General features: G+C 43.6%; 1 protein-coding gene across 1 annotated transcript; it reads right to left on the reverse strand.

Moving 5' to 3' along the window:
* Positions 1–666: 666 nt before the first annotated feature.
* On the reverse strand, positions 667–5,402 carry LOC146522220 (high affinity immunoglobulin gamma Fc receptor I-like). Its single transcript, XM_085150860.1, has 7 exons — positions 5,181–5,402; positions 4,713–4,961; positions 4,446–4,553; positions 4,285–4,347; positions 4,067–4,117; positions 3,929–3,994; positions 667–949 (listed from the first exon to the last, which is right to left on the reverse strand). The coding sequence occupies exons 1-7, from the start codon at positions 5,287–5,289 to the stop codon at positions 882–884; spliced, it is 714 nt and encodes a 237-aa protein (XP_085006986.1). The 5' UTR covers positions 5,290–5,402; the 3' UTR covers positions 667–881.
* Positions 5,403–12,943: the final 7,541 nt, after the last annotated feature.

The raw sequence follows: 12,943 nt of genomic DNA on the forward strand, positions 1-12,943 counted from the left end.
CAAAGGTTGATGTCAAGGCAAGGATATAGCTGCTGCTTTGTCTGTAGCGTTTTGTCAGACTCAGGGACCACAGTGCTGTTTTTTTTTGTCATCATTTCCCTCGTTGCCAGGTTTCAGAAATGGTGCTTTTGATTTTTGTGAATGAAACGCTTTCATCACTCATCCAGTGATGCCACTGAACAGCCAATCGGTGGCAAGTAATCTGAGGACATCACATTTTAAGTACCTGCTCAGATAGCTTGGAACCCCAGCTGAAAAGGGCTAAATAGGCCAAGGAAGCCTACAGGGGTGCATATTGACTCACTATGCACAAATCGCAAGGCACAAATCAGCATTACACAAAAGTACAGACCGGACCTCCCCGGTAAAAAAGCTGCTTAGCATAACGTCAGAGCAGTTGTTACTTCCCATTATGTCGATCGCTTTAGTTCATTTTGGAGGGTTGTAAGCTGTTTTAAATGACATGATTGCCTTTAAATGATGCTTTTTCAGTGGATTCATGCGCAACACTGAACAACTGAAACATGTACTCTCAGTCTGACACACAACAACACACTTTATTTATATCACACTTTTATTAACAGAGTTACAAAGTGCTTTACAGAAAGAAATTATATATATTAAACATCAAGTAAAATGGTTAAAAATATAAAAACAGATCTACAGTACATTAAATTCCATTAAAATTATTATATAATGGTAGCGAAACAAGCAAAACACACTGCGCGATCCTTTCTGAAGGAAATATAAACTCAGGCTATCAGGATCATTGCTTTGAATTCAAAATATTCTCCTTTTCACTCAAAGTGACTTTGAGTTTTTAAGAGACTTTAAAGAGAAGAAAAGAAAAGAAAAACAGCTAAAGAGCTGCTGTTAAGATTTTAGAGCTGAGGCTGAACTTGTATTGACATATTGTAGTAAGAGGTCTCCTCTGGGTCACCACGTTGCCCTGTTGAGGTGATCAAATGAAAGCATTTCAAAACAAACACCATCTGTTTTGTCCATAAATGCCTTTATTATCAGTGAGAATAATTGCCAATGTATATTTTGCAGACCGTTGTGGGAACAGTTTACCCTGCCCGGTATAGGACTACCGGGGCCCCGCCCTGGAGCCAGGCCCGGGGAGGGTGCACGAGGGCGAGCATCTGGTGACCCAGCCGGGCACAGCCCGAAAAAGGGACAAGGGCCCATCTTCCCACAGGCCAACTACCTACAGGAGGCACAGTAGGGGTCGGGTGCAATGTGAGCCAAGCGGTGATCATGAGCGGAGGTCGTGGCGGACCGATCCCCAGCTACGAAGAGTGGCAATTGGGACATGGAATGTCACCTCTCTGGTGGGGAAGGAGCCTGAGTTAGCGTGAGGTTGAGAGGTATCGGCTAGATAAAGTCGGGCTTACCTCAACGCATGGCTTGGGCCCTGGAACAAGCCTCCTGGAGAGGGGCTGGACTCTGTCTCAGTCTGGAGTTGCCCCTGGCGAGAGGCGGCAGGCTTGGGTGGGTATCTTGGTATCCCCACGGATTGCTGCTGGTATGTTGGGGTTTCTCCCAGTGGAAAAGAGGGTTTGCTCCCTTCGCCTTCGGGTCAGGGAACGGGTCCTGACCGTCGTCTGTGCTTATGCACCGAGTGGCGGTTCAGAGTACCCAGCCTGTTGTCCTACTGGGAGACTTCAGTGCTCATGTGGGCAATGACAGTGAGACCTGGAGGGGCATAACTGGGAGGAACAGCCTCCCGCATCTGAACCCGAGCGGTGTTTTGTTATTGGACTTCTGTGCAAACCACAGTTTGGCCATAACGAACAACATGTTCAAACAGCAGTGCATGTGGTACTAGGACTCTCTAGGCCACAGGTCGATGATTGATTTTGTTATTGTATCACCAGACCTGAGGCCATATGTTTACTTGGGTAAAGAGAGGGGCTGAGCTGTCAACTGATCACCACCTAGTGGTGAGTTGGATCAGGTGGCGGGGGAGGACGCTGGACAAACCTGGCATGCCCAAACGTACAGTGAGGGTGTGCTGGGAACACCTAGCAGAGGCCCCGGTCCGCGAGATCTTCAACTTACGCCTCCGGCAGAGCTTCAACAGCATTCCGAGGGAGACTGGGGACATTGAGTCCAAATGGACCACGTTCAGCACCTCCATTGCGGAAGCTGCTGCACTGAGCTGCGGCCGCAACGTAGTTGGTGCCTGTCGTGGTGGTAATCCCTGTCCAAAGGGTGGACACAAGAGGTGAGGGGAGCCACCAAGCTGAAGTCCTACCGGGCTTGGTTAGACTGTGGTACTCCGGAGGCAGCTGATAGGTACCGACAGGCCAAGCGGAACACGGTGCGGGCGGTGGCTGAAGCAAAAACTCGGGTGTGGGAGGAGTTCAGAGAGGACACGGAAAAAGACTTTCTCGACTGCCTCAAAGAGATTCTGGCAAACCGTCAGGCGACTCAGGAGGGGAAAGCGGTGTTCTACCTGCACTGTGTATAGTGTGGGTGGAGTGCTGCTGACTTCGACTGAAAAAATTGTCAGACGGTGGAAGGAATACTTCGAGGACCTCCTCAATCCCACTGGCACGTCCTCCAAGGCGGAAGCACAGTCTGGGGGCAAAGGGGATGACCCGCCAATCTCTGGGGGCGAGGTCACTGAGGCAGTTAAACAACTGCTTGGTGGCAGAGCCTCTGGGGTGGACAAGGTCTGCCCCGAGTTCCTGAAGGCTCTGGATGCTGTAGGGCTGTCTTGGTAGACACGCCTCTACAATGTTGCCCTCAAGGATACTTGAAGGTGCATGGGAGTTTGCCCAACCAGTCTACATGTGTTTTGTGGACTTGGAGAAAGCATTCAACCGTGCCCTTCAGGGGGTCCTGTGGGGGGTGCTCCGGGAGTATGGGGTGTCTGGCCCATTGCTATGGGCCATTCAGTCCTTATACAACTGTTGCAAGAGCTTGGTCCGCATAGCCGGCAATAAGGCGGACTCGTTCCTGGTGGGTGATGGGCTCCGCCAGGGCTGCCCTTTGTCACCGATTCTGTTCATAATTTTTATAGACAGAATTTCTAGGCGTAGCCAAGTGGCGGAGGGCTTTAACTTGGGTGGTCTCAGGATCTCATCTCTGCTTTTTGCAGATGATGTGGTTCTGTTGGCTTCTTCATGTGATGGCCTCCAGCTTGCCTTGGAACGGTTCACAGCCAAGTGTGAAGCGGTGGGAATGACAATCAGCACCTCCAAATCTGAGGCCATGGTCCTCAGCCAGAAAAGGGTGGAGTGCCCACTCCAGGTCGGGGACGAGTTCCTGCCCCTAGTGGAGGAGTTTAAGTATCTCGGGGTCTTGTTCATGAGTGACGGGAGAATGGAGCGAGAGATCGACAGACAGATTGGTGCTGCTGCTGCAGTGATGCGGACGCTGCACAGGTCCGTCGTGGTGAAGAGAGAGCTGAGGGTAAAAGCGAAGCTCTCAATTTACCGCTCGGTCTACGTCCCTACCCTCACTTATGGTACGAGCTGTGGGTAGTGAGCGAAAGAACGAGAGCGGTGGAAATGGGCTTCCTCCAAAGGGTGGCTGGGGTCTCCCTTAGAGATAGGGTGAGAAGTTCGGCCATTCGGGAGGGGCTCAGAGTAGAGCCGCTGCTCCTCCACATCGAAAGGAGCCAGTTCAGGTGGTTCGGGCATCTGACAAGGATGCCTCCTGGGCGCCTCCTGGGTGAGGTTTTCCGGGCATGTCCCACTGGGAGGAGGCCTAGGACACGCTGGAGAGATTATATCTCTCGGCTGGCCAGGGAACGCCTTGGTGTTCGCCGGGACAAGCTGGAGGAGGTGGCTGAGGAGAGGGAGGTCTGGGCTTCTCTGCTTGGGCTGCTGCCCCCACGACCCGACCACGGATAAGCGGAAGAAAATGGATGGATGGATACAATTTGTATTTCAAATCTTACATTTTGTGCACTCACTTTTCTTGTTAATAACTTTGAGCTGAATCACTGATGTGACATTGGTGTAATCCCCTTCTGCTGGACCTGAAATAATAATTTTAATGACTTTCATGTTAAACACAGCTATTGTATAATCATCCAGCTTGTATACTTTACCATTTTCAGTGTTTTCACATCTTCTGACTGTCTCATAGACAGAACGAACACCTGCAGGTCAGAGAAAATCAGTCACCTCATGTCTGTGATACTAATTTAAACACAAATATTCTTGCAAATAACATTTATATGAAAAGCTGCAGCAGATGTAATTACTAAGTAAGTACAGTCTTGTTGCAAATAGCATCACAATATTTGAAACTACGTGAAAAACTAACCATGAAGAAGAGAGGACGGTTGCTGCTGACCATCCCGATTGAGCGTCTGGTCGTTAGCAGCACCTTTATTAAAAATGTGAAAAAAAGACATTTGAACCTTATGATGCATTTGTGTCTTTGAATGATAAAGAGTTTGTAGTAAGTAAAGGAAAAGGTCTCACTGTTGGTCATTCTGCAGCGATACAACAAGAACAGGAGAATAATAATGAGAGAGACTCCACAAACCAGTCCAACAATCAACCACACAGGAGATGAAGAGCTATCAGCTCCTGACACAGTTACAACAAACAATAATTAATTATTGCTAGATTATAATTATATAAATAAATACTTTTATGAAATGGAGCAAGATGAATGTGAGACTAATGTTCATTCTCAGTCATCAGACATGTTTAGAAAACTCCATCAAATGTTTTGATCCTGCTCACCTTTAACTGACATCCAGCTCTGTGCTGACTCTCTTCCTGAGTACTGACACTTGTAGAAACCTTCATCAGACTTTGACACTGCAGAGATCTTCAGCTCCCCTCGGGTGTCATTTTGAATAAGTTTGTCATTGTGATAGAAAAACACATTGGAAAGTATTTTTTGTGTTCTCAAACTGCAGCTCAGACTAACAGAAGCTCCCTCAGTCACAGGATGAACAGGACTCACCAGGATAGGATCATAATAATTATCTGTGAAACAATCACACATATTGTTCCAGTCACATCAGCTGGTGCACACTTTTAGAAAAAGCTGACAAACAATACAAATGTACAAATGCTTTTCATCATGAAGATCTGATCTTGTATTTTTCTCCAGATAAAATGACTTCACATACAGCAAAGCTGGGACAAAAGTTCATGTGATGTCTAAATGATTCAAATCCAAGAAGTAAATGTATAATAACATACTCTGTACAGTGATGTTGACTGCACTGCTGAACTCTCCTGATCCAGACTCACACCAGTACACTGCAGTATCTGACTCTGATGTGTAGATGTTACATGTGGATCCAGTCATTCTGCTACAGTCAGAGAGTCGGCCGTCCTCAGAGAACTTCCTCACTCTCCACTCAGTGAAGTTTCCCTCACAGGTCAGTGAGACAGAGTCAGAGGTGAAGTGTTGCACTCTGTCAGGACTCACTGTGAGAGACGCTGCTGAATGAACATCTGGAAACAACATGCAGTGAAGAGACAAAGATCACAGGTGTTAGAATTCAAAATATCACAGTAAAAATACTACTTTATCTTCTGAAGATCAGTGCAAATATTTTAATTAGGGTATTTGGTCAGTCAATCAGTGTTTACACATTAAAAAATCTCATAGTTGTTAAAGCAACAATAACTTTATAGATACAATAATACAACATTAAATGAAGTCACTTGCACTGAACCATCTGGGTCTCTCAGTAATAATCTTGGGCATCATTAGAAGCTACTTGAAGTTTCTGTAAACCTGCTTTCCTGTAGTTTGTCCACAGTGTGCAGTACACAGAGGTGTACAGTATGCGCTACACAAATCTTCACACCATCCGAATACACAAAATTTGTGTAAGAGGTGTTTGCTTGTGTTTACATCATTCAGCCAACAAATGTCTTCATCATCTGTCATGTGATCAGTAATAAGATGTCCAACATATGTAAATGGACTGATTCTTATATAGCGCTTTTCGACTCTCACGGAGTACTCAAAGCGCTCTATACAACATGCCTCATTCACCCAACCACACCCATTCTCACAAGCACTTTATCTATACGTAGTGCTTTCTAAGTACATTCACACTCCGATTGATGCATTGGAGAGCAAGTTGGGGTTAGTATCTTGCCCAAAGATACTTGACATGCAGACTGGAGGAACCAGGGATCAAACCACCAACCTTCCAATCAGTAGGTGTCCAGCTCTACCTCCTGAGCTACAGCCACCCTGTGACGTTATTACAGATCAAAGATTACAAACTGACCTGCAGACCAGACAAACTTTGGTTGACTGTGATCAGTGTGATACTCTGGGTCTCCTCTTCCAGCTCTGCACACATATCCTGCTGTGTGTGTCTGTCCATGAATGATGTAGGAGTCCTGTGCAGTCCCACTGCCATCAGGTAGCAGCTTATAACTGGAAGATTTCTCTGATCGATCAGGAACAGCTTTATACCAGTAGAAGCTCCATCCTGCAGACGGATGTTCAACCTCACAGTTCAGAGTTACTGAGGCTCCAGGACTCAGCCATGATGGAGACACAGTGAGGACAGGACGGGATTCATCTGTTCAACAAAGATTTTCTCTCAGTGTTTCGTCTCTTAACTCTGAATTCAATGTCGCTAAAATGTTGACTCACAAATATTTATGATGAACTTTAAGAGTGAGACTATCTAAACATGTCAAATATCTCAACATGTACTAATAAAAACACATTTTTATTTTAGAACATAAATTTGAATGAATCCAACAAATTTAAAGACCCGGGTGGAAAAAAGTGATTCATGTTCTAAAACCTCAATGGTGAAGCTCATTTGATCAACAATATAATATGTTATAAATTCTGTGATTACCTAGTTCAAATGCTGTAATTAATTTGACGCATAACTGAGTTTATTGATCAGTGATCAAAATGTATTGAGTTTTTTTGTATTTATATTGTATCAGAATTTCAGGAGTGGGACCACGCCTCCAAACAGGCTACTTCCGGCTCTCATCTATATAGGTTCCCCCAGTTCCACAAGCGGTTCATTCTCATTTACGTTCCCCACCCTCCCTCCCCTTTTCAATTCAACTCCTTCGCTTCTATTTAGTACATGGGGATCTGTCATGCCCAGGAAACACAGGGCCTGGCATTTGTTCATTTGTTCGGCAACATAATACCCTATAAATTCTATGAATGCATAGTTCAAATGCTATAATAAGACCATTTGAATTTTGAAGCATAATTTGAAGCAAAACGAATTTTTTTTGATCAGTAATAAGAATGTAACCCAGTTAATTCTGTATTGATGTTTTGGGGGGGGGGGTGGGGGGTTATATTTATATTTTTAAGATTTTTTATTTAAATGTATTGTAACTATACTTTATTTTTATAAGAAGGATACGATTAGGACTCTACATCAAAACAAAGTCACAATATAATAATTTATAACTTTCAAACTGTAACTGTAAGAGTTTTAGTAAAATGTGTGGTATTTACTTTTACATAACAGTGTCCAAAAAAAAGGCCATATTGTCATTTGCAGTTCAGACTTCATTAAAGCCCCTTTTCCATTAGTACCTACTTGTCATGGTCCCTGTGTCTCTCTGGCTGGCTCACGCTGGCTACAGGTGTTGTTGTTTTTTGTTTTTGTTTTCTGTCTCTCCTCCTACTTTCTGCCTGGGTGGAGCTCGTTACGGGCTCTCGCTCTTGGCCCACGCACCTGTGTGATTGTCTCCACCTGCTGCTGATCTGGCTGATTTCCCAAGCTGCTACTTAAGGCAGTGGCACAGAGCAGCTCACCGCTGGAACATTGAACCTCCTGAGTTCGTGCTCTCGGCATTATCAAAAGAATCCCCTGTGTGTATTTTGCTGTGGAACTAACATTGACTTCTGTGTGTAGATATCCCTCTTCTGGACCAAATCACGGGACCTGCCCGGGTTTGGCAGTGTGTGTGGAGTTTCGGAGCGACTGCGGCTGAAGAGGAGTGCGTGTGTGCGGAGGCACCCCCCCACCACCACCCACCCTTCTCTCCCTCGAGCCCTCCCAACTCACTGTACATATATATATAGCACTGAGGTGATCCCTGTTGTTAATAAATAATCTCCTTTTGTTCTCAAAGAAAGAACTGTCTGTGCATGAGTCCGTCCAGTAGCCATGACACTACTTGGATGTTAGTACATAACCACGCAAGTTAGGTAGTACTGGATCGTAGTGGAAAGCCAGTCGATCCGAGTTGAGTCGTGGCAATCCATGGCAAGTCAATCTGAGAAGGTACTAATGGAAAAGGGGCTTAAGTGAAAAAGCAGTGTGTGTTGCTCATGAGACCAGACTCTTTAAGCCAGACCTGAAACCTCTAAGATTAATTTCAAAAACAGATAATATGCTAAAAGAAACTGAAGCAACTGCATCATATGTTGGTGCAACAGCTAGTACTGCACATGTGCAATAAAAATAATTTAAAAAAAAATAAAGAAGAGCTGTCAATGGATTTAGCTTTTGATGAAACATCTCCAACTTACATGATACAGTCAGTGTGATGATTTTACTCCACTGTGTTAAGAAATAGTCCCTTCTGCCCCGGCAGCTGTATCCTCCACTGTCAGACTCAGTAACTGTGATGATTCTGTATTCATTGGATGTTGGAGGTGTGTTTAACTTGGCTGGACTCCATTCATACATCCACTGAGCTCCTTCACCTTCCTGAATCTCACATCTGACAGTGACTGTCTCACCGCTGTATATCTGAGTCCAGTTGTGTTGCAGGATCACAGTGGGCCTAATGGGAACTGTTCACATAAGAATGATCCAGTTAGGAGACAAACAGAAACATAAAAACTCTGCCGTTAATAACATAAGAGAAGAGTGACTGCAAAACAGTTGATTCACAGACAAAATGTTTAAACATGAAAACAAAGTCACAACATTACAATTTCTGTAACTGTAACACAACATTTTTTGTAAAATGTACAAGTATATACTTTGTACATGTGAGGGCTATCAGGCCCGCTATGTAGGGGTGTAGGAATGTGCAAGTTGACGACTGAGAGATGATAGGATCTGGGTCCATGACCCCCCCAGTGCAATTAACCCTGGCACCAACAACTATAAAAATGTCTTCACCTGTCTGGCTGATGCAGGTATGGAAGAGGGGCTCCAGGGTTCCAGTTCAAGAAACGGTGGCTGCCTAGAGCACACTGTGCTGTCAGACATTAACACAGCCTAGCACAATTTCCCTCTAATTGTCTATACCCAACCAGATAGTCAGGGTGCCCCTAACACAGAGCAACATGGGTTATAAACATCAAACAGTCATTTTTTAAAGAACGTGAAGCTTTAATTTGTTCTGCTGGCCCCTTTAAATCTCAACCATCCATCAGTCACCATGGGCTCTGAAGATCATGACAGGCACGAAACAAAAATACAAAAAAAAAGACACCTGTCTTTTCTTTTCATAAAAGAAAAGACAGGTTCAATAAATTGGACAGGCGATGGTGTTCCCACTGTTGTAAAACCCTTGTTTATGCTAGCTCAGAGGAAGAGAGTACCACAACCTGCTCTGTTTCCCTTACTCAGCCTTGCATGCTGTATAACAAGTAGGCCCTGATCGCATGACCTCAGGGACCTGCTAGAGACATAGGGCTGTTACCACAAGGTTCCTGATAGATGATTTAACAAATGTCGAAAGGGACCAAGAGCATTCATGATCTTACGGAGAAATCTGTCAGATATGGCTACAAAGCACAACGCAGTGGTCCCCGAGTCTGACGGAAAGCCACAGACCGAGCAGCAGGTATATTCTTGCTTCAACGTCCACCTTTCTTGTAGCATCCATGTTGCAGCATGCTTGGACACGTTGCTATGACGACAACCACAACCAGGTTAGGGAGTACTGGATTTTTATGGAAAACCCGTCAATCCGAGTCGAGTTGTGGCGATCCATGGTGAGTCGATCCGAGTAGGTACTAATGGAAAAGGGGCTTTTGTCTCTGGGTGACAGAGGTTATGAAAAGGCGGCACGTTCACATACAGCTGAATGAAGTAGGGTGAACAACTAGGCCATTGTTCACTTTGTTCTCTGCGTCAGGTTCGTAGAATGCGCCCAAACTCAGGCCAGCAACGGGCAACACAAAGGTACGTTTTTAGATTTCGCCTGCCTTACCCAGACAGGACACTTGAGGCAATATATAGCAGACTTGACACGTTGCACACACGCACCCATATATACAGTTAACATCTTTTATTGATATTCTTGTGTTCGAATAAGTCTGCTTTGCATAATATGAACTTGGAGGTTAACAAGCAAATCGGTGTGGGTAAACTGAACGTTAATGAGTTTAATAAAAATGAAAATATAAAACTTTAGATTGTCAGTCTAGAAACATACATGAAGAGAGCCTGCAGCCATGTGAATATTATGCTGCTCATTTATTTTTTTTAATAGTTGATACTAAAATGATTCAAATAAACTGAAGGCTTGTAATGATTTTTTTCTCTGAGAACCACAAGGGCTCTTTCAGAGTGCACACTTAGTCACAATGAAACTAAAGTTCTTCTATTTTCTCATTTCCACCTCTCCAAGTCAGAAAAGAAACCGATGAACAGCACAGATCACATAACTTGATCTGTCTCAGCTTGGCAGAAATAAAATAATTAAACTCACTGATTTGCATAATTGTGACGTCACTGCTGTCCTCTGTGTAGTAAACTGGATCTCCTCTCCCTCCTCTGCAGTGGTACAGACCTCCTTGTGAGACACTAATAACTCTGTTTGCTTCATTTCCTCTCATGAGCTGAGCTTTAGAAGAGACTGAATCACGTCTGAACCAGTCAAACCTCCAGCCAGCAGAGCCCTCCACAGAGCAGCTCAGTGTCACACTGCCCCCTGCTGGTAAGATTGAACTTTGTGCTGTCAGTGTGGCTCTGGGTTTACTTGCTGTTGATGTTACAGGAAAAGAAAAACATTGTCACATGATTCAAGAAGAAAAGTGTTACAATAATGATCAAGCTTATAAAAACCTCACTAGATAATTTAGCTACTAGCACCAACATATGAAACAATTATCCTGCAAGTGATGAAGGAAAATTATTTGTCAAATGGTAAAAACTAAACAAATAAATAAATACAAAATTAAATAAAAGTCATCAGGTGAAAAGAATGAAGTGTGTGTTAGTTGTGACATCCGGCTCTTTAACTAAAACCTGAAACCTCTGAGGATTTGATAAAACAGTTATTATGAATAAAAGATCTTCGACTCACTTGAAACTGTCAGTGTGACTGAATCACTCCACTCTGTTGTTTTATGCTGTGAACTTTTCATTCTGCCCTTACAGCGATAGTTTCCACTGTTGGATGATGAAGCAGATCTAATCCTGTATTCATTTTGTTTTTTATGGTGCTGTTTGTTTCCCACTCATAATCCCACTCAGTGTCTCCTCCATGGATCTCACATCTGACAGTGATCGTCTCTCCTCTGTATATCTCAGACCAGTTTGGATACAGAGTCACAACAGGCCAGTTTGAGACTGTTAATGTTCAAGAAAGTACAATAAAAACACATTATTATGAAAAGGTTTAGCCATCATCTTATGTAGTGCTTTGCAGGGAGGTAAATTTAAACTTACCAATAGTGTCAATCCTGACTGACTGGCTATACTCTGAGAAGTAACGTCGATATACTTTTCTCCCTATGCAGCTGTAGCATCCTCCCTCTGTGACTCTGATTTGGTTATTTGACAGAGAAAGACTCACATGTTTACCATTATTCTCTTTGTACCAGTAGTATTTCCATCTAGATGATGATGATGGGTTCACAGAGCAGGTCAGGGTCACACTGCCCCCTACTGGAACAGCTGTGTTATCAGCTCTCAGTTTGGCCTTTGGTTTATCTGCAGTTCAGTTTAGAACAACAACATAAAAGTAAATGACTGAATCCAAAAAATTTAAAGAGTTCAGCATGAAGCAAAACAAAAGAGTCGTGGTCAAAAGTGACTGTACATCAATATACAAATTGTCATGACCATTGATCTACAACGATCATTGTTAGCAGAAATATAAAAACCCTTTGGCTGTTTCCATAATTGAGAGCATTTTCTCTTTCTCTCTTCGTGTCAACACCCCCACTTGCTCTCATATTATGATGCTCTTAAGTAACAAAAAAACACATATAAGGTTTCTTCCTCGGTACTGTATACATGTTCGTATACCATGTCCAAACAAACTTCTCAAACTTGAACAACTTAACTTTTGTTGCAGGTTTTGTCATTACATCTGCTACCATCTCTTCTGTTGAGCAATAATCCAGAGTTACTTTTCCTGCACTCACAGTTGACCTCACAAAGTGGTACTTTATGTCAACATGTTTACATCTCTGTCTCGTCACAGGATTCTTTGCCAACACAATTGCACCCTGATTGTCTTAATAAACCTTTGGTGGTGCATATTTTTGTCCATCTACACCTTGTAACAGTTGCATTAGGTATAAAACCTCTTGTAGGGTTGCGGCTAAAGCCATGTACTCAGCTTCACAGGTAGATAATGCAACAGTAGGTTGCCTTTTGGTTTTCCATGAAATTAAAGGACCATCTACAGACAAGCTTATGCAATAACTAGTTGTACTCCATCTGTCTGTTACATCAGCTGCCCAATCAGCATCACTGTATGACCACAATCTCAGTTCTTTGTTGTCACATCTCCTGTAGCACAGTTCTTTCTCGGTTGTCCCTTTCAGATATCTCAGTACATGTTTTACTGTAGTCCATTGGTCTTCAGTTGGCTCAGTAAAATACTGTGAAAGTTTACTGCCTATAAAACTCAAGTCTGGTCTTGTGCATGTAGCCAAATAGATCAGACTACCAACTGCCTCTCTGTACCTTTTGACATCACTCATCTGTTCTGCATCATCAGCATAGTTCAGTTTTTGCTCACAGTTATCACTCTGGTCAAAATCTATACCAATGAAATGTCTCAGTTTACCCAAATACTCCATTTTGAAT

Source organism: Neolamprologus multifasciatus, chromosome 3, assembly GCF_963576455.1.
Source record: "Neolamprologus multifasciatus chromosome 3, fNeoMul1.2, whole genome shotgun sequence".
In the NCBI taxonomy this organism is placed as follows: Eukaryota; Metazoa; Chordata; class Actinopteri; order Cichliformes; family Cichlidae; genus Neolamprologus; species Neolamprologus multifasciatus.